This window comes from Acipenser ruthenus, chromosome 7, assembly GCF_902713425.1.
Source record: "Acipenser ruthenus chromosome 7, fAciRut3.2 maternal haplotype, whole genome shotgun sequence".
Taxonomy (NCBI): domain Eukaryota; kingdom Metazoa; phylum Chordata; class Actinopteri; order Acipenseriformes; family Acipenseridae; genus Acipenser; species Acipenser ruthenus.
The window spans coordinates 12,055,014-12,078,868 of NC_081195.1; the positions used below are offsets into that span (position 1 = coordinate 12,055,014).

The 23,855-nt window shown below is 35.7% G+C and overlaps 1 protein-coding gene across 5 annotated transcripts in view; it reads right to left on the bottom strand.

Moving 5' to 3' along the window:
• Positions 1-22,295, bottom strand: part of LOC117415620 (disks large homolog 5-like) — a 52,198-nt gene extending 29,903 nt beyond the window's left edge. For 2 of the 5 annotated variants that reach the window (XM_059026378.1, XM_059026377.1), the window contains exons 1-4: positions 21,519-22,295; positions 5,917-5,985; positions 2,447-2,615; positions 1,708-1,851 (exon numbers count right to left, since the gene is read on the bottom strand). In XM_059026378.1, the coding sequence (XP_058882361.1) occupies positions 1,708-1,851; positions 2,447-2,615; positions 5,917-5,985; positions 21,519-21,819 (683 nt within the window). In that variant the 5' untranslated portion in view covers positions 21,820-22,295. The remainder of the gene's footprint in view (positions 1-1,707; positions 1,852-2,446; positions 2,616-5,916; positions 5,986-21,518) is intronic. The other 3 variants (XM_059026379.1, XM_059026380.1, XM_034026199.3) reach the window with 2 other exon arrangements.
• Positions 22,296-23,855: the final 1,560 nt, after the last annotated feature.

Sequence of the window (23,855 nt, forward strand, 5' to 3'; positions counted from 1 at the left end):
TCAAAGGACGACCAATTGTTTGGAACCTTTAAATGTGACTCCATTTTATTTGTTTATTTGATTTATGTAGAATATAAAATGTGGCACTGCCATAAACTTTTATTGTAGAACAACAACAACAACTCAATAACAGCAAAATTCAAATATCAGGATATCTTATTGAATTACAATTTAAATCCTCCCTATAAATTTCCCTCTAAGCTCTGGCTGATGATCCAAACTGATTATCCTGATATAACCTCTGAATAGGACAGAAAAACATTCAATTGCAGCAAATAACCAACATTACAGTAAATGTATTTGTGGTAGCTCTTGTGCTCAAAATACAGCACTTTTCAGAGAAAAAAAAAAGAAAAAACAGCTTAAAGCTACAAATTATGTCAGAAATGTCTGTTTGATTGAATTTTTTTTTTTTACACCAGCAGAACCCAGCTCTCTGGTGAGTGGGGCTGACCCTTTAACCTTCCCTCCTGGGGCCATTTCAAATAAATGCTCACAGATACATTTGGTGTTTGTGGTTATCTGTTTACTTAAAAAATAAAATTATTAATCCAAACAAAACAGAAACAAATATGGCAAAGTGATTTACACAGTTAAATATTGCAGACACCAATAAAATATTAAAACAACTAATTTCTAATAAATAAAGATTGGAGAAATAAGCCTGGGGAAAAACAAGGTGGGCACCCTCCAATTACCATAGAACATCTTTTATTATGAAAACATGAGATGGTTAAAATGTGTAACGGGTCATACTCGGCTCCATTGTAGTCTCAGCCATAATTAGGGCTTCTGTTTTTCAGGTTTTATTAATTGTATTTTTCAGTGCTTATTTTTTGGCTATTTTTTTCGAGTTTTATGCAAATCGTTTTTTTCGGGGCTTTCGTTTTTGATATACTGTATGAAATTAGTGTTTCCGCTTACTTTCCAAAATGCTTGAGTGTTTTTTTGAGTCAAAATATGTATAGTAACTCAACAGTACTTGCACACTTAAGTTGTACCTTCTTTCCTTTGCTGTCTTCCACAACAAAATCCCTATGGTCACGGGCACATTCTTCTGGGGTTTTTGTGTGTAGGCATTTTTGTACATTTCGCCACAATTCTGTTTTAAATCCTCTGTATCTTAACTGTAATACAGCTTTAAATCCCGCTAACAAGTCTCCATCCTGATTGTAATGTCGTCTTAAATCTCACAAGCGGAGTCTCCAATAGAAATGTAGGAATGTGCTGTCACTCAGTATTTGGGGCGGGTTTAAAGTATTCAGAACAAATCAATGATAGATACAAGTCAGGAAAGCAGCACAGGGAAATGTATTTATTCTTATTTTTGTAGTATGTTTTTTTTTTTTTAAATGTGAAAAGTCAACGTGAATTGATTAACCATTTCCACAGTTTTTCCGGTGTTTATTGGCTTTCTTTTTGTATCGGGGGTGTTTTATCGGGTTTTATCAGTTAAAACCGAAAATCAGAAGCCCTAGTCATAATATAACATGGATTGGAGAAAGCCTGGCAGTAAACCAGGTTCAATTTACTATACACATTTATGGAGGACAAATACAGCACAAAAATCCTGCCAAAGAACACTATGTTTGAACTGCAGTTTGATCCGTCTTGGCCAGGTCACTGTTGTAAATGAGAACTTGTTCAACTATTTTTACCTGGTTAAATAAAGGAATTGATTGATTGAATAGACACTACTGCACTTACTGGTAGAAATCTGCCTCTTTGACTGCCTCCTCACATCTCTTTAGTGTCTTGGTGTGCTGGTTCTGCAGAGACTGCAGGTCTGCCATGGCCTTCATACACTGTATCTTGAGACGTTCATAGTCATGACTTGGTTTGGCATTGGGCCTGTCCAAGACAGAAAACACACAGGTAGTGAGATAAACACTACGAGGTGGCCGATACTTAAGATCTTCATTTGTTTTCCTCATTACAGCCTCTTGCTTAAAATCCAAATGCATAGCTAATTATAGATAGAACTTATAGGAAAGAGTAATTAATACACATGTGAGCCAGCTCTTTTGCTCAACTTCTCCTACTCTAATTACTGGTATGAACTTAATACTCACAGATTGATTGCAAACCTCTAAAAAGGGTCTTTTTTAAATGAAAACATATTTAAATACAATTTCTGAAGCTTTAGTTAACTACATACTGTAGTGATTTCTCAGGTTAAGGAACATTCAAGTATAATGCACTTAAAGTCTGTAATTAATGAGTATATTTTACATCAAAATGCACAGGCTCCAGCAGAAGTTCAGTCTCAAGAGATCCTATTTAATTGTGATTGTCACACAGCTGTACAATTCATTAGAGGCAGTTTATTACAAGCGGTCGACAAATCAATCCGAAGTACAAAAGTCTAGCTGCCTACTTTCAGGAACAGATCAATAATTGTATCCATACTGTACTAAAATCATGCCCTCTGCTCAGCATTACCTACCTACAGTCATCAAAGGTGGTGCCAGGGGAAGAAAGTGCAAGTCTTTTGCGCAGTTCGTCCCTTTCCCGAGTGACCTGTCTCAACTGGAACAGGATGGTCTCCAACTTCTCACTCATCTGCCTGTTATCTATCAGCACAGGAGGAGGGGAGGAGGGCTTGCCAGTCGTACCTGTTATTGCAAATTCTCAATATGTGAATATGCTTTGGAAAACATAATAGTGCACAGGGCATGAAGTTAATGTCATGAAGGGCAAGGCAATGTTGCCTTCATTGGGCGTGAAAATTCAGGGGCACCAAAGCAATTCTACAGGTCAGAAAGGCAAACTATAAATCCAATCCAAGGGCACGAAGGCAATTTCATACTCATTCATAAAACAACAAGAAATATATACAGAGAGCTTATGTTGATGAAATGTAAACAAAAATCAAATGTTTTCTGGGTGATTCACCTACTAAATAAAATAAAATAAAATATAGGTTACATTTCCATTGTAAAAATAAAATGGTATAAAAATATCCAATTTAAAAACAAACTTTCATAATGAAAAAATACAAAGGGTAAATTTGGCAAAAAATAAATAGTGTATTTTTACTAAAGTCTGTCACCCTGTTAACAAGAGCTAAATGTCTGTGTCCTTTATTAAAGCTTTTTTAAAACCCTGTATGCCGTGTTTTCATAATTTAGTGTAAGCAAGTTCAACTGGATTTCATATAACAAGTTGTCCGCTGATGAAGCGAACATTTAAATCAGTGGATTTTTAAATGCTAAAAATAGTATTCTTTCAGAAATTGAGATTTTCACAGAGAATCGTATATTATTATTACACGGCACTGGTTCTAATTCATGGAAGTTGTGAAATCCATGCTCACCATGAAAAAATACAGCTTTGCGCCACACATAGCGTTTTGCGCTAAGGCCAAAAAGTTCAATTTTGGTCTCATCAGACCAGAGAACCTTTTTCCACATGTTTGCTGTGTCTCCCACATGCCTTTTGGCAAAATCCAAACATAATTTGATATGGGTTTTTTTCAGCAATGGCTTTCTTCTCGCCACTCTTCCATAAAGCCCAGCTTTGTGGAATGTCCAGGTTATAGTTGTCCCATGGACGGTTTCTCCCATCTCGGCTGTGGATCTCTCCAGCTCCTTCAGAGTTACCATTGGCCTCTTGGTTGCTTCTCTGACTAATGCCCTCCTTACCTGGTCACTGAGTTTTGGTGGACGGCCTTCTCTAGGTAGAGTCACCGTTGTGCCATATTCTTTCCATTTTTTAATAATGGATTTAACAGTGCTCTGGGGGATGTTCAAAGTTTGGGATATTTTTTTATAACCCAACCCTGATTCTCCAGAACTTTATCCTGGACTTGTTTTGATAGCTCCTTGGTCTTCATGATGCTGTTTGTTTATATATGCTCTCTAACAAACTCTGGGGCCTTCGAGAAACAGATGCATTTAATCTGAGATCATGAGACACTAATTGCACACAGGTGGACTCCATTCAACAAATTATCTGAAGGCAATTGGTTGCACCAAAGCTTATTTAGGGGTGTCACAGCAAAGGGGGTGAATACTTATGCAATCAAGACTTTTCAGTTTTTTATTTGTAAATAACTTTGAAAAATATGTAGATTTTTTTCCCCACTTCAACATTATGGACTATTTTGTGTAGATCAATGACAAAAAATCCTAATTAAACCCATTTTAATTCCAGGTTGTAACACTACAAAATGTGGAAGTGTCCAAGGGGAGTGAATACTTATGCAAGGCACTGTATATATATATGTACACACTGTATATATACTGTACAAAAGTTTTAGGCAGGTGTGAAAAAATGCTGTAAAGTAAGAATGCTTTCAAAAATAGACATGTTAATAGTTTATATTTATCAATTAACAAAATGCAAAGTGAGTGAACAGAAGAAAAATCTACATCAAAGCAATATTTGCTGTGACCACCCTTTGCCTTCAAAACTGATGCAGTATAACTAACTACCTTGTGTCTTGTTGCTGTGCTCAGTCTTGCCATGGTGTATGACTTTTGACAGTAAACTGTCTTCAGCAACCTCACCTTGTTAGCTGAGTTTGGCTGTTCCTCACCCAGTTTTATTCCTCCTACACAGCTGTTTCTGTTTCAGTTAATGATTGTGTTTCAACCTACATATTGAATTGAAGATCATTAGCACCTGTTTGGTATAACTGTTTAATCATACACCTGACTATATGCCTACAAAATCCCTGACTTTGTGCAAGTGTACCTAGAAGAATTGATGCTGTTTTGAAGGCAAAGGGTGGTCACACCAAATATGGATTTGATTTAGATTTTTCTTCTGTTCACTCACTTTGCATTTAGTTAATTGATAAATATAATCTATTAACATGTCTATTTTTGAAAGCATTCTTACTTTACAGCATTTTTTCACACCTGCCTAAAACTTTTGCACAGTACTGTATATATATATATATATATATGAAAATAATTTAAAAGATAAAATCATGTTGAGATATATGAAAATGATTTAAAGAGAATTTTAGATATCTCATTTAAACCTTCTTTTAAAAGATATCTATAAATTAATTTGAGATTTCTAAATGATAATTTGTCTTGCCATAAACAGTGCACACATCCCTTAACTGTAGAAATCTTAAGGGTCTAACTTTAACTACACATAACTGCCTACCCTCTCCTTTGTTATGGCTATGTGTCAGTTATGTGTAAAGCACAGTGAATAACAAATGCTTATTGTTCTTTTTCTGGTTGACTGGACAAATACTGCTTTGAAAGCAGCCTCCCTTTATAGGCCCAAGATCTGCCAAGCAATTTGTTTTTCTTCCCTGCAAGTTCATGTGTTGCAGATCCTGTATATTCCCTAAATGTTATTCTCTTCACATCTTGTTAAAATAACATACCTGTGTTTACTAGGATCTGCCAGAATACATTAAATACAACTGAACAAAAGCCTGGCATCTTCACTGGCTTGTATAACCATGCCAATTCAACCCTAATCAAACTACAGAAACCAATCAGTATGCAAATCGCCTCTTTTGGCCTGCCTCCAGGTAAGCAGTGTTCTTTGCAAAAGTACAAATGCCCTGACTGTTCTCATTAACTTGTCACATATTTACTTACAGTACAGAGAGATAGATAACAGCTAGTAAGTGTGAATATCAAAATACACAAACACCATATACTGTTACCATAACAATTACACAGAACTGAAAAGAGACACTTTAATATTGGTTTGATGCTTTTCTATTAAGTTAGTTGGTGAGGAAAGGCAACATAAAACATCACAGTATAAAAATAAGATTCCTGTGCAAAGTAAAATAATGTAAATATTTTAGCCAAATATGTGAAAGCAAAATAGACACTGATAACATGCAGCATACGCACACATCAAGATATTTTTATAGAACTTCTATGAACAGGGTAATGTTCATGTTTTTCACTGAAGATTTTTTTCTTTTGTACTCACCAATGCTGCTGAGAGAGCCACTACTTTCCGAGTCGGAAGGCATTGTAGACAGTACACTGTAGGTCGATCCTGTAAAAGCAAACACATTTACAAATTTTGTTTGAAACTAACAGATTCGGGTACTTAAGAGTATTTTTTTTAATGACTCCTAGCAACCGTAATGTTTGTTATTTGATTGCTTTAAATTTCCTGTGTGGTCAGCATTAAGTTTTTTGGTCATCGGTTCTCATTTACTTGTAAAGAATAGTCATTTATTTTTATTTATTTTTTGTATTTTATTCTTACAGTACAATGTATGGAGAAGAAAATAATTATAAACTTAAAACAGCATAGCAAAACTTTTGTTTGTTAATTAAAAGTCTCTACATCATTAAAGCATTTCTGTGACTTATATTGATGTTCAAATGGGAAAACAAGGTTGTGCTTATGCCACTGTTTTATTATTATTATTTTTAATTGTTCCAAGCAAAGATAACCCTTTTCCCCTCTGACTGAACGGATGCTCTGTATAATTTACAACACCTAATATTTGTCATCGTAATACTGCATATACCGACTTGTCATGGAAAACTATGCTGGGTATTTGGAAGCAACAACAAGCCCCTAAATGAACCAATCCCTAATATTACACAGACCTGTTTAATGAACAGACTTCAGTTTCTTTCTTCTGGTTTTCAAACATTAATCTGTTTCCAGGGGAAAAAACTATTTGATTTTAAGCATATTCTGGTACTAGATACTTTTACAAAACCTAATAGATGTTTTAGCCTAATCATCTTAAATCTCTGAAGAATTGAAAACTGCTGGTGGACTGACAAATATAAAGGCACCTCTTTTTACTGTACAATCTACCTGGGGGAAAGGGCAGAATCTTATAAATATTCTCCCGATTATGAAAAATATATTAGGCAAAAAGTATTTTTTAAATACCATTGTTTTTTTTTGACATTGTAATAATGTTATGAATAACATTATTATAACATCCCAACCCTAACCCTACCTTAAACTTCAAATGGAAGAGAATTTAAACAAAATCCAAAACAGCATCCGTGCACAACCTATATACTATACATATTGCTATATGCAAGTATGATTTTTTTTTCTTTTTTTAAATAACCCTTTACCTGAGGTATGGGTGTGATAGTCTTGAGTTTAAAGGTTTCACAGTACAAAATGTTTCCACTGGAAAGTTTACACATTTAGGTCTGCGTCTCTCAGCAATCAAAGACGTTTTTGTTTATCCCTTTCCCATTTATTTTATACTGGAATTTTGAGGTCAGTTTTGGACTGCACTAATGGAATTAGTTTTAATGAAACCAATAAACCTGTCTAATTAAGCATTTAGAATGAATGGTCTCCCATGTCTGAATTTCCTAATGCTAATACTGATAAAAGTTCTCAAGAGAGAGGTAGACCTGCTGGCAAAGAGAACAAAAAACAAACACAGCAGGAGAAGTACCATGGATATTCTGGCTCGAATAATTTCTGCCTATGAAAAAAAATGATATTTTGTTGCAAATTTTCAACCACGTGTTGTGCTAATGCCAAAATGAGGCAAGAAATTCCATTTTAAAATGTAGATCACACCTTTAGGAAAATGCTTATCAGAAAATTAAGTTAACACTGAAGTTCTCTCGACTAACTATCAACAAAAAAGCAGCTTAAATTTACTGATAATTTGCCCTCTGAGTAAAATAAACACTTATTTGCCATTTGCAAATTAGTATGGCTGCTTCTCTCTGCTGTCATGAACTGTAAAGTCTATGCCTGTTAATATTTGTGTGTGTGTGTGAGAGAGAGAGAGAGATTAGGTTTACTGAAGTACCAAAATAAACCCACCACAAGAAAGGAGTGAGTAATGTGAGGGAATGTGTACTGTTCATTCCATTTCTTCCATTTGCATCAAGGACTTGAACAGCAGGTGAAAATAATGAAATGTCCGTTTAAAAAAAAAAAAGAGGCAGTCATTAGGCACTCAATGACATTGTTTATGGACTTGGTTTAACACAAAAGGTGAACTGTGAGAGAAAGGTGAACAGCAGGGAGCGGCAGGCACTCGTTATGCATCTGTATAGTTGAAATTACAGCATTTAAAGTATACAACAGGATAAGTGTTTTACTGCTCAGCAATCATGTCTACCATGTCCTTAAATAAATACCTTTAAAGTAAAAACAGACTGGTCTGCATTCTCAGTCATTATTTTAAAAGGATTCCTGCTTTGGTCCAGTACACTACATGGTTTATGCATTATAAACTGGAATTAAAAGAATTTGTTAAAGCCACTCATTAATTAATAGAACTGGTTCCACTGTGATCTGCTAATGCTGAGAACCTTTTAAGTTGTATTTTTAACTCCCATTCCCTAGAAGGAGACAAGAGAATTGAAACCGCTTTCAAATGTCATTCACATTCTGAAATCACACATACCCCCAAACGCTGCTTTTTTATTATTAATTAGTGTCTCCTTTGCCGTGGGTACAGCTGATTCAACTTTTTGTCAGCGAGCCCTCATGTAGGCTTAGTACTCAGGCTAAAAGGGGAGCCTGACAAACGTTTCTGTTTACCCACCTCTGGGTACACTAAATCAAACTGACTTTGGCAGTCTTCCCACTTGCTGTAGGGGACTATAGTGTTTGATTAATACTGGAACTGGCCCAGCTTACAAAGTCCTCTTTCCCTCTGACAACAGAAAGAAAGAGTAATTTGCCTCAGGAGCGAAGGCATCACATGGATCAGCCATGCTTTGTTCTGTCTGCCTGCAGTTTCCCATGAGTCTGTTTGGCCAGACATTGTCATAATGGGCAAGGTTCACAGGAATCAACCACTCACTACTTCTTGTAAGTCATGTGACCGCAGTGCTGTATACAGTTCTACAGCAATTACAGGAGTCTGATCACTGTCTAAATTAACTTAGCGATCTTTATTTACAGCAACCATTAGTGCGTTACTGTACTGACACTAGAGAAAGTCAGTAGTTTGGGCAGACATCTTGGAAGAGAAGCCTCACTTCAATTCAGATACTAAACTGAAAAACAAAAGCAGCTTCAGAGTAATTTTGAACAACTGGTTTGAATCATGATAAAAGTATCAGGCATCAACAACTGCTTTGTTTTTATTTAAAAAAAAAAAAAAAAAAAATCTGCCATTGTGTGTATACAGGCACGGAGTGCTTAATTGAAATTAAACAAATTACTGATTAAAACAAAACTAAAAGTGATCAGTATTTAATCTTCATTTTTTATTTATTTATTAAGCATCCATAATGTGCAATAGCCTTCTTAAAAAGGTGTTGGCAGATGGATAAATAATTGTGTCCTCCACGATTTCCATCTATAGCAGTTAACAAGTTTACCCATTTATTGTTAAAAATCTATGTATGCATTTGTTACAATATTTTAATTATTCTTTAAAAGGTTGGGTTTTTACTTGTGGGCAGTGTTATGCAGTAGATTTAGTAATGTTCCCCATTACACAAAACAAATCTTCTTACCACTTCCTGTATGACAAACAAATCTGTTCAGCCCAGTCATTTAAGAGGCCACATCAAAAGGTACCGCGATTCTATCGCCCTTCGTGTGGATACAGAAATAATGGTTAAAAGTTTTAAAAAAAGGTATTTAGCTAATTACTGTCCTACTGTACTGTGACAAAGCATTTGAAACTAAGTTTCATATATCAAGCAACACCCTGATGCCCAGCACTTACTGATTTCTTACATAAGATGTGTGCAGTGTCTTAGAAAAGGGTATAAATCTACAGTATATTTGTAGCTACATTTCTGCCATGAGCAATTCAATAGTCCCATTATATAAATGGCCATTAACTTATAAGAGAGAAATAGGGAATCGACAGTAAACTGGTCAGTGTTAAACATTCCATCACATTATCTGCCTAGTGAATGTCTTGAGCTTCAGGTATTGAAGTACTGAAATATATATTTATGTGTGGCATTAGCTGATGAAGGACTTATGTCCAGAATATATGGTATTTCTTTTTCTACTTTGTGCATATTCCTCAATTCTCTTCTTTTAAAGTTTATATGCGTTTTGTTTTCATGTTAAATTTTGTTTGTGGATTACAGAGTACAGTATAAACACCTTTAAGCACCATATATGTCACAATATAAATGATTAAATGATAAACTATAATCTTAACGTAAATAGTTAAATGCAGGAACATGCTGAAGCTGTCAAACAAAAAAAAATAATAAATCACAAATTAACTTGTTTATGGCTTTTTCAGACTGATCTTTAATGAAATATTAATGTTTTCTGTTAGTTCAGCCTGATCTTGCTTTTAACTATTGCCAAACGTTGAACAAAATGTAAATTACATTTGCATGAAGACTTTCGATTCATAAGTAACTAGTACTGGATAGGAACCTTCTCCACATTTCTGGTAGGCTGCTTCATGTCATATTTATATACTTTTACCAGTTAAGTTCAACCCACACTAAATTACATAAAAACACTATATATTATAAACCTCATAAAATATGATTTTTATAATAAAAGGATACTTTGTATTTCTTCACAGGTATTTCTTGGTAGGTCAACCAACCAAAACATTGCTCAACTAGATCTTGTAATTCTGTTACTTTAACACATTTGAGTATGTGTGGAGGTTTCCATTAAACTGTTTTAGCAGCGATCAAACATCAAGACTACCTACAGGTTCTTCCTGTCCCTCATTTGAACCTGTCAACAACTTCTCAGTTTCAAACCCCAAATCAAAATTGGGGCCTGTGGCAAAGTGGTTAATAGTGTGCAGGTGCAGGTGATCAATGAACAATTGTAATCCAGGTGCAAAGGTTGTTTAATGATATTTGTGTACAGTGCCTGACGGCAAAACAGACAGTAAACAATAAATGATGTTTAAGTATACAGCAGCGTGGATTTCTTAATTTGTAATCCCCGGGTTTGTCCCGAAACAAGTCCAGTTTTTATCATACACCCACACAGAACACAAAACACATACACAAGTCTGTTAGTGTGTGAATTAGTGCTAGTGGTGCTAATAGAATTATTGGTGATACAAGTGCAGTGCTGTTCTGGGTTTCTGCCGGCCTCTGGCGACAGCTCCGGAACGTGTTAGCTGTCTAGTGATAGCAAACAACAAATGGACAGAACAAACAAACACTCACGATACGGATACACGAAACACAGGTCCTTCCAGGTCACTTTTCATAAACCAAAACGAAGGAACAGATTACGATTCTCCGTCCCCTTTTTATGCTGTCACACATGACCCCTTGGTAAACGAGTGCAACCACCTCTCCAATCTGCGGCTGTCACATAGTTTACCTTCCGGGTCAATGCGTTCTTTCAATGGAGTCTCACCTTCATCAAGACTTGGCCGACTTCCCGACCCTGGGAAAGAACTGTCAGACCAGCCCCTCCAAAGAACTCTGTTCTCGCTGCTTAGCGCCCTCACAGGTCGGGAGGGAGATTTACAACCAAGAATCATTGTCTCTGTCACAGGGCCCTAACAATTTGTCCACCCCAGGCCCACTTACCCAACATAAATCTTTCTGTCCCTTTCCCAAATAAACCTTTAAAAACTGCCTCATATCTTAGGTGTATGGTAGCTGCTCTATGTAATTTGCCAACCATTTCTAAACATACCTGCCTGGAGAAAAAACTGATGTTTATCTTTGATCCTGCAGCCAGATCAACTGTTTAAAAAGGGGGAGAAAAGCTCCTTTTTTAAGCACCAATTTCCAAACACACGTTCATGCAACAGTCTCTTGACACAGGGGTTGTACCGACAGACTGGAGAATTGCAAACATAATACCATTCCACAAAAAGGGAGCCAAAACCGAACCAGGTAACTACAGACCAATAAGCCTGACTTCTATTATTCTATATGGTTTTAGGAAAGGGAGATCGTGTCTAACTAACCTGCTTGATCTTTTTGAGGATGCAATATCGACAATGGATAATTGCAAAGCATATGACATAGTTTCTTTACATTTCCAGAAAGCTTTTGACAAAGTCCTGCATAAAAGACTAATCCTCAAACTGAACGCAGTACAGAGTCAAGGAAATGCATGCACATGGATTAGGGAGTGGTTAACATGTAGAAAACAGAAAGTACTGATTAGAGGAGAAACCTCAAAATGGAGTAAGGTAACCAGTGGTGTACCACAGGGATCAGTATTAGGTCCTCTGCTATTCCTAATCTACATTAATGATTTAGATTCTGGTATAGTAAGCAAACTTGTTAAATTTGCAGATGACACAAAAATAGGAGTGGCAAACACTGTTACAGCAGCAAAGGTCATTCAAAATGATCTAGATTGCATTCAGAACTGGGCAGACACATGGCAAATGGCATTTAATAGAGAAAAGTGTAAGGTACGGCACGCAGGCAATAAAAATGTGCATTACAAATATCATATGGGAGATACTGAAATTGAAGAAGGAATCTATGAAAAAGACCCAAGAGTTTATGTTGACTCAGAAATGTCTTCATCTAGACAATCTGGGGAAGCTATAAAAAAAGGCCAACAAGATGCTCGGATATACTGTGAAAAGTGTTGAATTTAGATCAAGGGAAGTAATGTTAAAACTTTACAATGCATTAGTAAGACCTCATCTAGAATATTGTGTTCAGTTCTGGTCACCTCGTTACAAAAAGGATATTGCTGCTCTAGAAAGAGTGCAAAAGAAGAGTGACCAGAATTATCCCCTGTTTAAAAGGCATGTCGTATGCAGACAGGGTAAAATTGAATCTATTTAGTCTTGAACAAAGAAGACTACGCGGGGATCTGATTCAAGTGTTCAAAATTCTAAAAGGTATTGACAATGTCGACCTAGAGGACTTTTTCGACCTGAAAAAAGAAACAAGGACCAGGGGTCACAGATGGAGATTAGATAAAGGGGCTTTCAGAACAGAAAATAGGGGGCACTTTTTTACACAGAGAATCGTGAGGGTCTGGAACCAACTCCCCAGTAATGTTGTTGAAGCTGACACTCTGGGATCCTTCAAGAAGCTGCTTGATGAGATTCTGGGATCAATAAGCTACTAACAACCATACGAGCAAGATGGGCTTATGTTCTTATGTTACATTAGATCACAAGCATAAAATGTCACCAATGTGATTGGTGAAAAAAAGACACCCAATCCATGGAATATGGTGATGCCACTTTGGTTACATTAGATGACCACATTACTGCAGCAGGAAAATCTTTAAATACAGGAATCTGTCTTGACACCAGAACTAAACAAGTGGAAACAAGTTGGTTTTGTTCCACTTCAAGCATCCAAGCAGGTCATAATAATAAAAAAAATACGCTCTGTTTAAAATGTCCTCCAAGCTCTCCTGGTTCAAATCACTAGCTATAGGCCTAGCTTTACAACCAACACAAGATTGTATGGGTTTAACAGCTCTGGAAGCTATTTTGTGAATGGTAAATACACTAAAAACAGACTATCTGTAAATAAAGTTAGACATTTTGATATAACCTTTGATTAAAAAAGGAACCAGAAGGATAGCCAAATTGGTTAGTAAAGTAAATGTTGAGGAATGCCTTCAGTATCACATCACACATACAGTACCAGCAAATTACATCAGCATACTATATGTAGCAAGAATGAGTGAACCTTGTGTAAAAAGTTAGGAAACAGGATATATTCTCCCCATACCGCTTGGAAGACTATGCAAATTATTCAATAAAATTCAAAAGAAAGATTGCTACATAAAAAAATATAATTTTATTACTGGGTGGAGAGGGAGTCAGCATACATTCTGCACAAAGTTTACCAAGGGCAAAACACTCATGAAGTAGTACACTGTAGGAGTTCAAAAGTTTAACGACCAAGAAAGAAGAAAAAAAAGCAACTTACTATTAATAGAGATTTGCAATAGCGCATACAAATCATAAAAGTGATTACATCTCAGGAATTCATCTCTAATTTTACTTACATGTTCTTTCTCTGCAAGACTAAACATCCATTTAAAACATATTCTGATAATAGAAGACGAAGTGCAATGGGTGGTGGGGTTACAATTACTTCTGGAGCCCTGGATCAAACCAAGCCTCGACAACTTAAGTGAGTTTGGTACCTGAACTGCATGGGCAAAACTCAGTTAGCACCTGTCTATTTCAATGCCATTTTCAACACAATTTTGTTCATTAGATGTATTATCATTACAATAATAGGTAAGTGAACCTTTATTTGAGATACAGCCAAGTACCAAATATTCTGGCTCCACAGCAGCCTGATGGTTAAGTATAGTTTTTTTTTGTTTTGTTTTGTTTTTATGCCAATTATTGGTTACAAGAGGTTTATTACTTTAAAAAGCTGGTTGAGAACAGGTGTGGGCAAAATTAAGTAAACGGAAACGGAAAATGACTAAAGAAATCATAGAATACAGTTCATGTAACATGAAGAAAATATAGGCTCTACAATGCAGAAACATACAAAGTTAAGAAAAGCCAACATACATTGTTATCCCTAGGGTCTTATAGTCTAACATGTTCTGTAATTACAAAATGAGGAGCTCTTTGGTAAAAAGAATGGGTGACATACAGTACACATACAAATGTACAATTCTCAATTCTGATAAAATCCCTCTTGTCCTTTAGAAAAGTTTCATCAGAATTGGATACGCAAAAACATACCAACACAATTCCCAATAGGAATGTGCATGGTTAGGTATTCACACTAAAGCAGTTATTTTTAGATGAGCCTCTGACCATAAACCTGCTTAAATCAACCAATAACATTTCATAGGATTTTCTGTTGGAGACTTAAAAAGAGAACTACTTTGCATGATTATTTAAACAGGAGAAGTTAAATGATTTTGATTTGGTTAAATTAAATAGCAGACGCTTCAGACAGATATCAACAAGAACTGCTTATTACTTAAGGCTGGCATAATCCACACTGACAGAGAAGCTTGCAACACTGCACACAGCACTTCCCATTTCTTGACATGCAATTCACGTTGAAGCAAATAGCCTCCTTTTCCTTTCTGGAGGTTAACATTTTAATATGAAAAAAAGAGACATTGAAACTCCAGAATAGGCAGAAAAAACCCATTATAATATTCAGAACTTCATACACTTAATATATACACTACCACATACAAAAAATAGATCACATTTTCTGACTGTGTTTAACCTGGACACAGGTTCTTTGGAACATCTAACAATTTCTAAAAAAATAATCTGGAATTTGATTCTTTTTTTTTCTTTTTTGGTTTGTTTAAAATCCAAAGATTTAACTGATCTACAGTATCAAATAAAACAAATAAACACTATCACCAAATGCATTTACTTACTTGTTTTTCATTCTAAATGTTAGGAATGGACATAATATACTTCTTTTGGCCCAAGTATCTCTTAAGATTATTTACAGTTTATTGATACCAAGAGTAGTAATGAAACTTATGCTTGTTCATGAGTGATCAGATTAGATGTGGATCAATAAAAATTGCAGACATGTAGTTTTTTGTTTTTGCTAATAAATTGGCAGACATGCGTTCTGTGCTAAAATGTACAGGCAGAAACCGTTTTTGGGAATCTGATTTTTAACCCCCACCCCCACAAAGCGCCTTGTTACAGCCCATCAGTCCATAACTCATTACTCCCGGCACTGGGTTTATCTGGTTCACATCCATTGGGACACTAGTTGACAGTTTCTACAGTCCATAAACAGAGCAAGCTGCTGACAGAGCACTTTGGACAGCCAAGCCTAAAACAAAGGCCTGTTGTTCCTGGCCAGGCCCTTCTTTTCATTGCACAGTGGAGGAACCAGTTGGCCCAGTAGTGAAGAGCCCTCAAATGTACTGCAACAGCAGCTTGGCTCACTGTGACCTCAGCAGCAGTTATCAAACTAGTGTAGAAATACAATGTTCTAATGGGTCATTCTTAGCTCAGGTAAGGTGCCAGTTGTTGTAGCCTCATTTTTAAGTCTGCAAATCAATTAATAAAAGTAAATGTTATAAACCCTTACATATTACTTATCATTTGCATTAACTGCAAGCTACAAGTATTAAGATAATCTACCTGGTGATCTATAATGACAGGTTTACATTTTTAGTAAAATACTATATATTTTTTTTTACTCATTTTGAAAGTGATTGTTTCATATAAAAATGTACATCACACCAATTATTATTATTTTTTTAATTACGATTTGATTTCAAATCAAGCCACGCTAAAATGAAACATAAAAAATAACCAGATAACCACATAATTATTCTGTTCAGAACACAGCATTACAGACCGTACAAGAGGAAGTGACATTATATCGGTACATTACGGGAAATCATTAGGGAAAGATTGCAGGATGATTAAGTAAGTTCATCAGGGATTAAATTGTTTTAGGTTAAATACTTGATGTAACAGTAACATTGCTACTCTGAAGCATTCTGACCTTGTATCTGGCACGAGAACCTTTTAATTTCTAAAATCAAATGTTAACTGTAAAACTACAATTAGGGAAAAAAAAACCTATCAACAGAATATTCTCCTACTTCATGTCAAACTCTTCCCCTGCAGATTTATTTTCTGAAAAGTTAATTTAAATGAATCAGTAAGTCAGCCGAGTCACTTCACGAAGAGATAAGAAAAAGCATGTCGTCCAAACATCAGTGTTCTGCAGTCTCTTGATTTAAAGGACTATCAGGCTCATGCAAAAATAAATCAGTCCTAAATCATGACAGAACTGCCAGCACTATACATAGCTGGCACCATGCACTTTTAATGTTAGCTCTAAACCACACAGCATCCTGCTACAAAGAGAGGTTGTTTATACATTGTGCAGCTCCTACTAAGCAACCATTATGCAAACCAAACCAGAAAACATATTCCAGTCAGTAAACCTGGTCATTCAAGGAGATTTGTTTGTATACAACAAACATTTATTTTTCAAGGTATGTCTATGTTCCTGGTTTTTGCCTTTCCCTCCACAACTTTCTCCATTAAAACCCTATCAAGATATTAAACAAATAAAGTAAAACAAATGCATACCATCGGCAGTCTTTTTTCAAATGAAGTATTTAGTCTGATCAAAGTTTAATCATGGGTAAAACACTAACATTAATATTAAAATGTAGTGCAGCCATTGTTTACTTTGACATCGAAGATAATAATTAACAACATCATAACAAAATGATATACAATAACAGAAATTAAGCACACACAACATTTTTATTGTCCAAGAGCTTTAAATCATTTCCATGTTCAAAATGAGACTTTAAAATGACAATACAGTTGACAATCTAATCTGAAGCCCAGTAGTACAAATGTACCTATAATCATAAAGAAATGCACACCGTTAGCAGATCAGTCCTTTTTAGTATGAAACAGACTACAATTAGAACAAATCACTAATCTGAAGAGGGTCCGATGCCAACTGGTATTTCCTGAATAACTATTCTGAATGATTTTCTTTCCCAGATTATGTATGTTTTCATTCATGTATAAAACATCTTGGATTGCCTTCCATGCGTAATTACATCTTGTAGAGAGAAGCGTTTTGCAATATTTTTGTTAAATGAAACAGAACTCCCCTCAATGCTTTAAAAAAAAAAAAAAAAAAAAACCTTGAATTTCAATTCCCAATAGCACTATGACCATAAATGGATATATTAATTTGTTTATGGGATATGAAAAGTTGGGGTTTATTTATTTATTTTTTTTAGAAATGTATTGATGTATCCGTGAACCACAGTTTGATTGAATAAGACAGGGTTCTAAAATAGCACTAGGTCTTTCTCCCATGAGCACAACTTTATATTAGGATGCCTCAGCAACCCTGCATCCTGAGAGACAAGAAAACAGTGGAAGAAAATATGGGGAGGCCAGAACCAGTGAAGGATTTGAAAGACTAAGTGCAAAAACATAAAGCATTTTTTCATAGAAAACGGACCTCAGCATAGTAAAACTGGCTGAACTATTGACCAGTATTTAGAAAAAAAGAAAGTATGTCTACCCAGTGACACAGATATCATATAGCGATGGACTGTAACGGGTTCAGATGTAAAGGCACACACAACTGTAAAGATGGTACCCCTCCCCCTACACATACGAGTCTGGACAGCGTGACTAAGCTTACTGCAATATTTTCAACACTAAGATTTATATATCAACACATGTTCATTGAGTTTCACTATAAAAAAATTAAAAAAAACAGAATGAATCTGTATTCATAAATCCGATCTTTACAAAAAGTTAACTGAACTTAACTGGTAATATATATGCAACAGCCTTTTCTACTGCTTTGTCAGCATCACAGGATTCCGTACGAGAGAGGTTAACTACATCGACTATGGATGTTGGCTGTTATTAAAACATATGCCTCATTTCCCTGCGCTACAGGGATTTCAAGTGATTTTAAATAGGTAACAGGACAAAGAATATCTTTAACAGAACAAGTAAAATGCATAAAGGTAACATGATTTGTTATTATAAATCAACTGCTAGTATTGTGCAATAAATAAGAATCCAAGAATATCGCTTGTAAAAAAAATAAAAAAAATTGCAACAGACACCACCCTCAAGTCATTTATAGTTTTAAATGTAATCTGAACATATATTCTACGTTATCAACTACGTGTTTTTCTTATATAAAAGGATTGCAGTTAAATGTCAAATTAGCTTATGTTAAAGAAGTGTGAACAAAAATGTGCAAGTGTGTACAAGACTGGTTTTGAGAAATGAATCTGAATAAAGAAACCTGACAAATTCACAGGGAAATGCACACTGTCTATGAAAGACTAATGAACCATCAGGAAATAGGGGTATGTATCACGTAAGGTAAATGCTACAGGGATAGCACGGATGTCTCAACATGCCCTTCCCGCTGAGAGTCTAGATAAAATATTTGAACACAATGAACTGAAGCTGTACACCTGGCCTTTTTGGAGCTGATACAGACCTAATCCAACGGAAGTCTGAAAACCTCTTATTTTTAAAAGGAGTCCATCAAACATTGAAAAAGTTTCAGTTCACATGATAGTTTGCAATTAAGTTTCTGTGTTTAAACTATCAATCCCATTCCCTAGTAAGAAGTTATAGTATACTCCCAATATTACAATTTTATAATAATACAATATGGATCTGCCCCAAATGGAACCAATCAATCTTTGGAAAAAAAATGTATGTGGAATGTTCGGCTTGGTTTTGGAGTATAGGGTTCATCTTTGCCAAAGCAGAGTTTAGCTGCTGAATATAGCTGTATAGATGACTATAATGTGCATAACTAGGTTGCAGATTAAACCACACTCTTAAATAAAGTTATACAGAGCTATAATAAAACTATTTTAAACAACAGAGAGAAAAAGTACAAGTAAAACACCACAGTAGCTGCTAAATGATATGCTGTCACTCCAACCCATGAGTCACACTGTATGCTGTATCCTGACTGACATTATTTAACAGGACAGTGTCTGTAGTTCATCACATGGTTAACCCTTGCACTGCCTTCTGGCTATTTACTGTATTTGACCCATTTCTTGCCTGTGAACTGCCTGGATGCATTTTGTCATGCATTTGTAACACATTGATTTTTGTCTACTGAACAGACACATGCACACATTTAGGTCACTTTATAGAGAACAGCCTAACCACACTGTTTAGACAGAAGCATGGGATTGTATAATTTGTTTACATACATAAAACATGTTACAAGCATCAAAAATAAAAAGTAAGTTACTGCCGAACATACATTAAGTTACGCTGTAGGGAGCAACTAAAAATAATTAAAACTCACTCACTTTAATGTGCCTAGTTATACAGTAAAGGTCAGCACATGTACTACTGTCTTTATCAGTCTGTTAAAGTTACAGCTTGGTTTCTAAAACATGATCAATTTTAGGTTTCATTTAAAAATGGCACCTTAACAGTAGATGCTTACACACACACACACACACACACACACACACACACACACAAAACATTATTAAAACTTTCAAGCTAGCAAGCTATGTCCCCAACCTCAGATGGTAATCCAAAACGTTTCCTTGGTGATTAAACCACAAACATTCAACCTCCCAGGGGAATCTAGTCTCCATATACAGGTGTGAATACCTTTGCTGTAATCAAATTCTTGTACAGGATTTGGTTAAACAAAACTTCATATTCATAACTTGTTAATGAACCACTAAATCAATGTTTTAGTTATATATGTTCCTACTTCAATGAAGTACTGGACTAAGACATTTCTTGAATGTTATTCAGAATCTTTGTAAGAAAGTGTATTTTGATTTAGAGTTGATACTAAATGTTACATAGAAACACTCATTTTCAGAACAGATGCATTTTCAGATTTAGTAAAGCAGATGTCAATCTATACTGAATCATGCATTTACTGTTGTTCATTTTTACCAAAAAAAGGTTACTGAAGGTTAATGTTCAATGTCTAAAATTGTGCCACTCCTAAATCATCATTTTAAACACAAAAATAAGTACTACAAAATGTAAATTGGTTCCTTCTACTGAATGTGGATTTTCAATATTTAAAAGTATGGAGGGTATCTACTGTTTTACTAGGAATTACTATTATGAAGTTGGCTCACCATGAGACCCTTACTAGCTTGTTAACACCTGCGCCTAGGGTCACCAGGTAAAAACAGGTGATTGACAAACCAGCAGGTACAGATGCTGCCCATTCATCTTTAGTCCTCCTCAATATACTAAATTACAGCATAAAATGAGATTCATATTGGGAATTCAGGGAGAAGACAGACATAAATATATTGCTGGGCACTCAATTAAAAATATATATTCTGATTGAGGAAAAAAAAAAGATGTTTGGTGGAACAGTTGTATAGAGTGGGCTGGATGGCAACAGATAAAAGTACATGTACATATTAATATTTAAAACAAAGTAAACAATTCCAGATGTGGCTAAACGGCTTCTACACTGGATTTTCAAATAGTAATGTACTGTCTCAAAATCTAATTGTATCCTTCTCTGTAAACAAGCTAACGTAGGCATAGAAGCTGAAATGCTGCTCATATCTAAAGGTTTAAAGTAGTGAAAACGTAGACCAACTTGACTGTCACGAATATACGGTTTCTGATAGTGTTCAAAATATTAAACATCCCAATAACATCAGTAAAGACATCAATTAATTACATTTTAGTGTAAATGAACACGGCCCAGTTTAGGTTCATGTATCATGCTCACGTGAAAGAATACAAGTAGCCCAATGATTCAGCAGATATTTTCTAAAAATAAACGTTGCTACGGTTTTACGATAACGAATCCAACCCTTTGCGTGTGTTTATCACTATTGTAGTGTCACTTTTCTGCAGTGCATGTGATGGTGAAACAAACGAGTTCGTTTCAGAACCGCATGTCACACAGTGTTTTCTTTTCTTTTCTTTTCTTTTTTTAGTTGCTGTGCCCAACACACAAAATGACAAATCGCTAAAAGAGGCATATTGAGCCACAGATTGAAAACAGCAACTTTTTTTGACGTTAAATTATTTTTTAAAATGAATTTATTACATAAAATATGTACTCTTCCTTACTATCGTGAACAAATTCAACCATCACGTAGCTACGTAAGTATAAGAGAAATATGGCTTATTTTTATAAACAGCTATTTTGACTGATAGTATTTATTTACAAATAAATTACCTGAAGAATTCTCCACAGGTCCCACGCCGTTCACAAAGAGTGCAGAATACAGGTGAGGGTGGGTCTTTTCCAGGGCCACACACAGATCTGGGAAATGGTCCCTCTCCTTATTCATGAGCATCTTCAGAAGAAGGTCGGTCTTCTCAGAGCTGGACGAACAGTTATTGTCCAATTCGTACCTCTCCAGCTGGCTCAGGGTACCAGCTTTGCCAAGCAACTCTATCACCTCGTTTGCATCTGTAATGGACTCCAACAAGTTCTGGTGGTACTGATCTAACAACTCTTTGTGCTTAGGTTCCATTTCAGTTCGATTCTTTCTGTACCTTTTTCCACGGCTAATTTCTTCAAATCCGCCAAAATAAGAATGTACAACTTCTGGGTGGTCACTTTTAGGAAATCAGCACAGCAGCCATTGCAACGAATGGCTGAGTTGAGGAGCTTTTCATCACAAATTGAAAGACACAAGTAGCCATATTTTTTTGTTGCCTAAGGCTGTTGACTGCACTAAGAAACAGCAGTGCATTTTTTTCACGAAAGTCCTACATTTCTGCCCTTTTCAAAGCTTTTTTCTTGAAAAGCAGATCGATCCGCCTTTTCCTTCTTTTTTCTATTCTTTTTTTGTTTTGATTTTGCTGACAGAACTATGTGAAAGTAATGTAACTCTAAGAGCTCTCCCACAAAACTGCAAGCTCCGCCATGTCTGAGCAGCTGCTGGCCGCTGTCAATCACTCCTCCCTACAAAAGCCATGTAAGGTAAAATAAGGCGGAGCCTCCAACATAATCACACCTGGTAATCATGGGGCATTATTTCAGCTCGGCGACAACAAAAATTTTGAGAGTACTATATATATATATATATATATATATATATATATATATATATATATATATATATATATATATATATATATATATAGCCGTAGTTTAGTTAGTATATATAATTAGCAAGCACCAAGCACCAAGCACCAGCGGGGCTTTTTTGTTTTGTTTTTCGCTAAGAATGATTGATAGCAAATATTATTCTTTTACAGACTTTATGGAGAGAAGCCCCATATATTGCCCCAACACATAACAACACGTGTATATTTAACTCGCACTCGTTGCCACAACACAACGATCTATCTGAAACTGACAATAGCAAAACTTTTTTGTTTGTTTGTTTGTTTGTTTTGTTTAGTTTTGCGTGTAGCGAATCCCCAATAAAATAGTAACCATAATAATTCCACTGTTACAAAATGTATCTGTTTCTCTGTCTCACATCCAACAAGATCCCGCCCCATTCCAAAAGCCGTCTAACTATTGGTTGATGTTTTTCTACGTTGCGCTCAAGCTTACTTTGCAAAAATAAGCCACCAGCCAAGAAACCAGCACGTTGTTTGCTCTTTCAGACACAAAACGTAGAAGCTGTAGAACTGTTTATTCGTCATTTCCTGCTCTACCTCGTGCAGTTTATAGCCAAAAAAGTCAAACTAAATAACCAGGGGTTTATGGAGGCATATGTCTATCCTACATTTTACATGTTTAAACAGTGGATGTGCATCATAGTGATTTCATTTTTCATGTTGCTGTTGGCTCTAGATAATTTATTTACAGCCATAGCGAGGGATTAATGTCACTGAAATGTTTGTTTGTAAAGTGAAAAAAAACAAACAGCAAATAACCCAGAGGATTAATCTAAGTATTTGCCCCCTGTCTGATTTGCATATTTTTGACATTGAATGTTATCAGATCTTCAACCAAAACCTAATATTAGATAAAAGGGACCCTGAGTGAACAAATAACACAAACATTTGATACATATTTCATTTATTTATTAAAGAAAGTTATGCAACACCCAATGCCCCCGTGTGAAAAAGTAATCGCCCCCTTAGACTCAATAACTGGTTACGCCACCTTTAGCAGCAATAACTGCAACCAAACGCTTCCTGTAGTTATTGATTAGTCTCTCACAGCGCCGTGGAGGAATTTTGGCCCACTCCTCCATGCAGAACAGTATTTTCAGTTTTTAGTTTCCCAAGCATTTATAGAACCTCAGAGCTCCAAAGCAGTGTTGCTGTAGAAGGTGACTCTGTCATGGTGCATTGGTGCATTTCAACCATCTCTGTGACTTTAGCAAAGTCAAATCTTAGCAGGTGCATGAAACACGAACTGTACCTGATTTAACACTTGAATGCCATTTCACATAAAGAGAAGCTGCCACAAGCCCAGTGACAAGCAGATTCATCCATTAACCAGCACAGCCTCCAAAATGAAAATCCTCCTGCATAAAACTCTGCCAAGCAACTTCCCAAAGGGGGTGATTAAAAGATAATGCTAGGTCAGCTTTGATAAAGAACA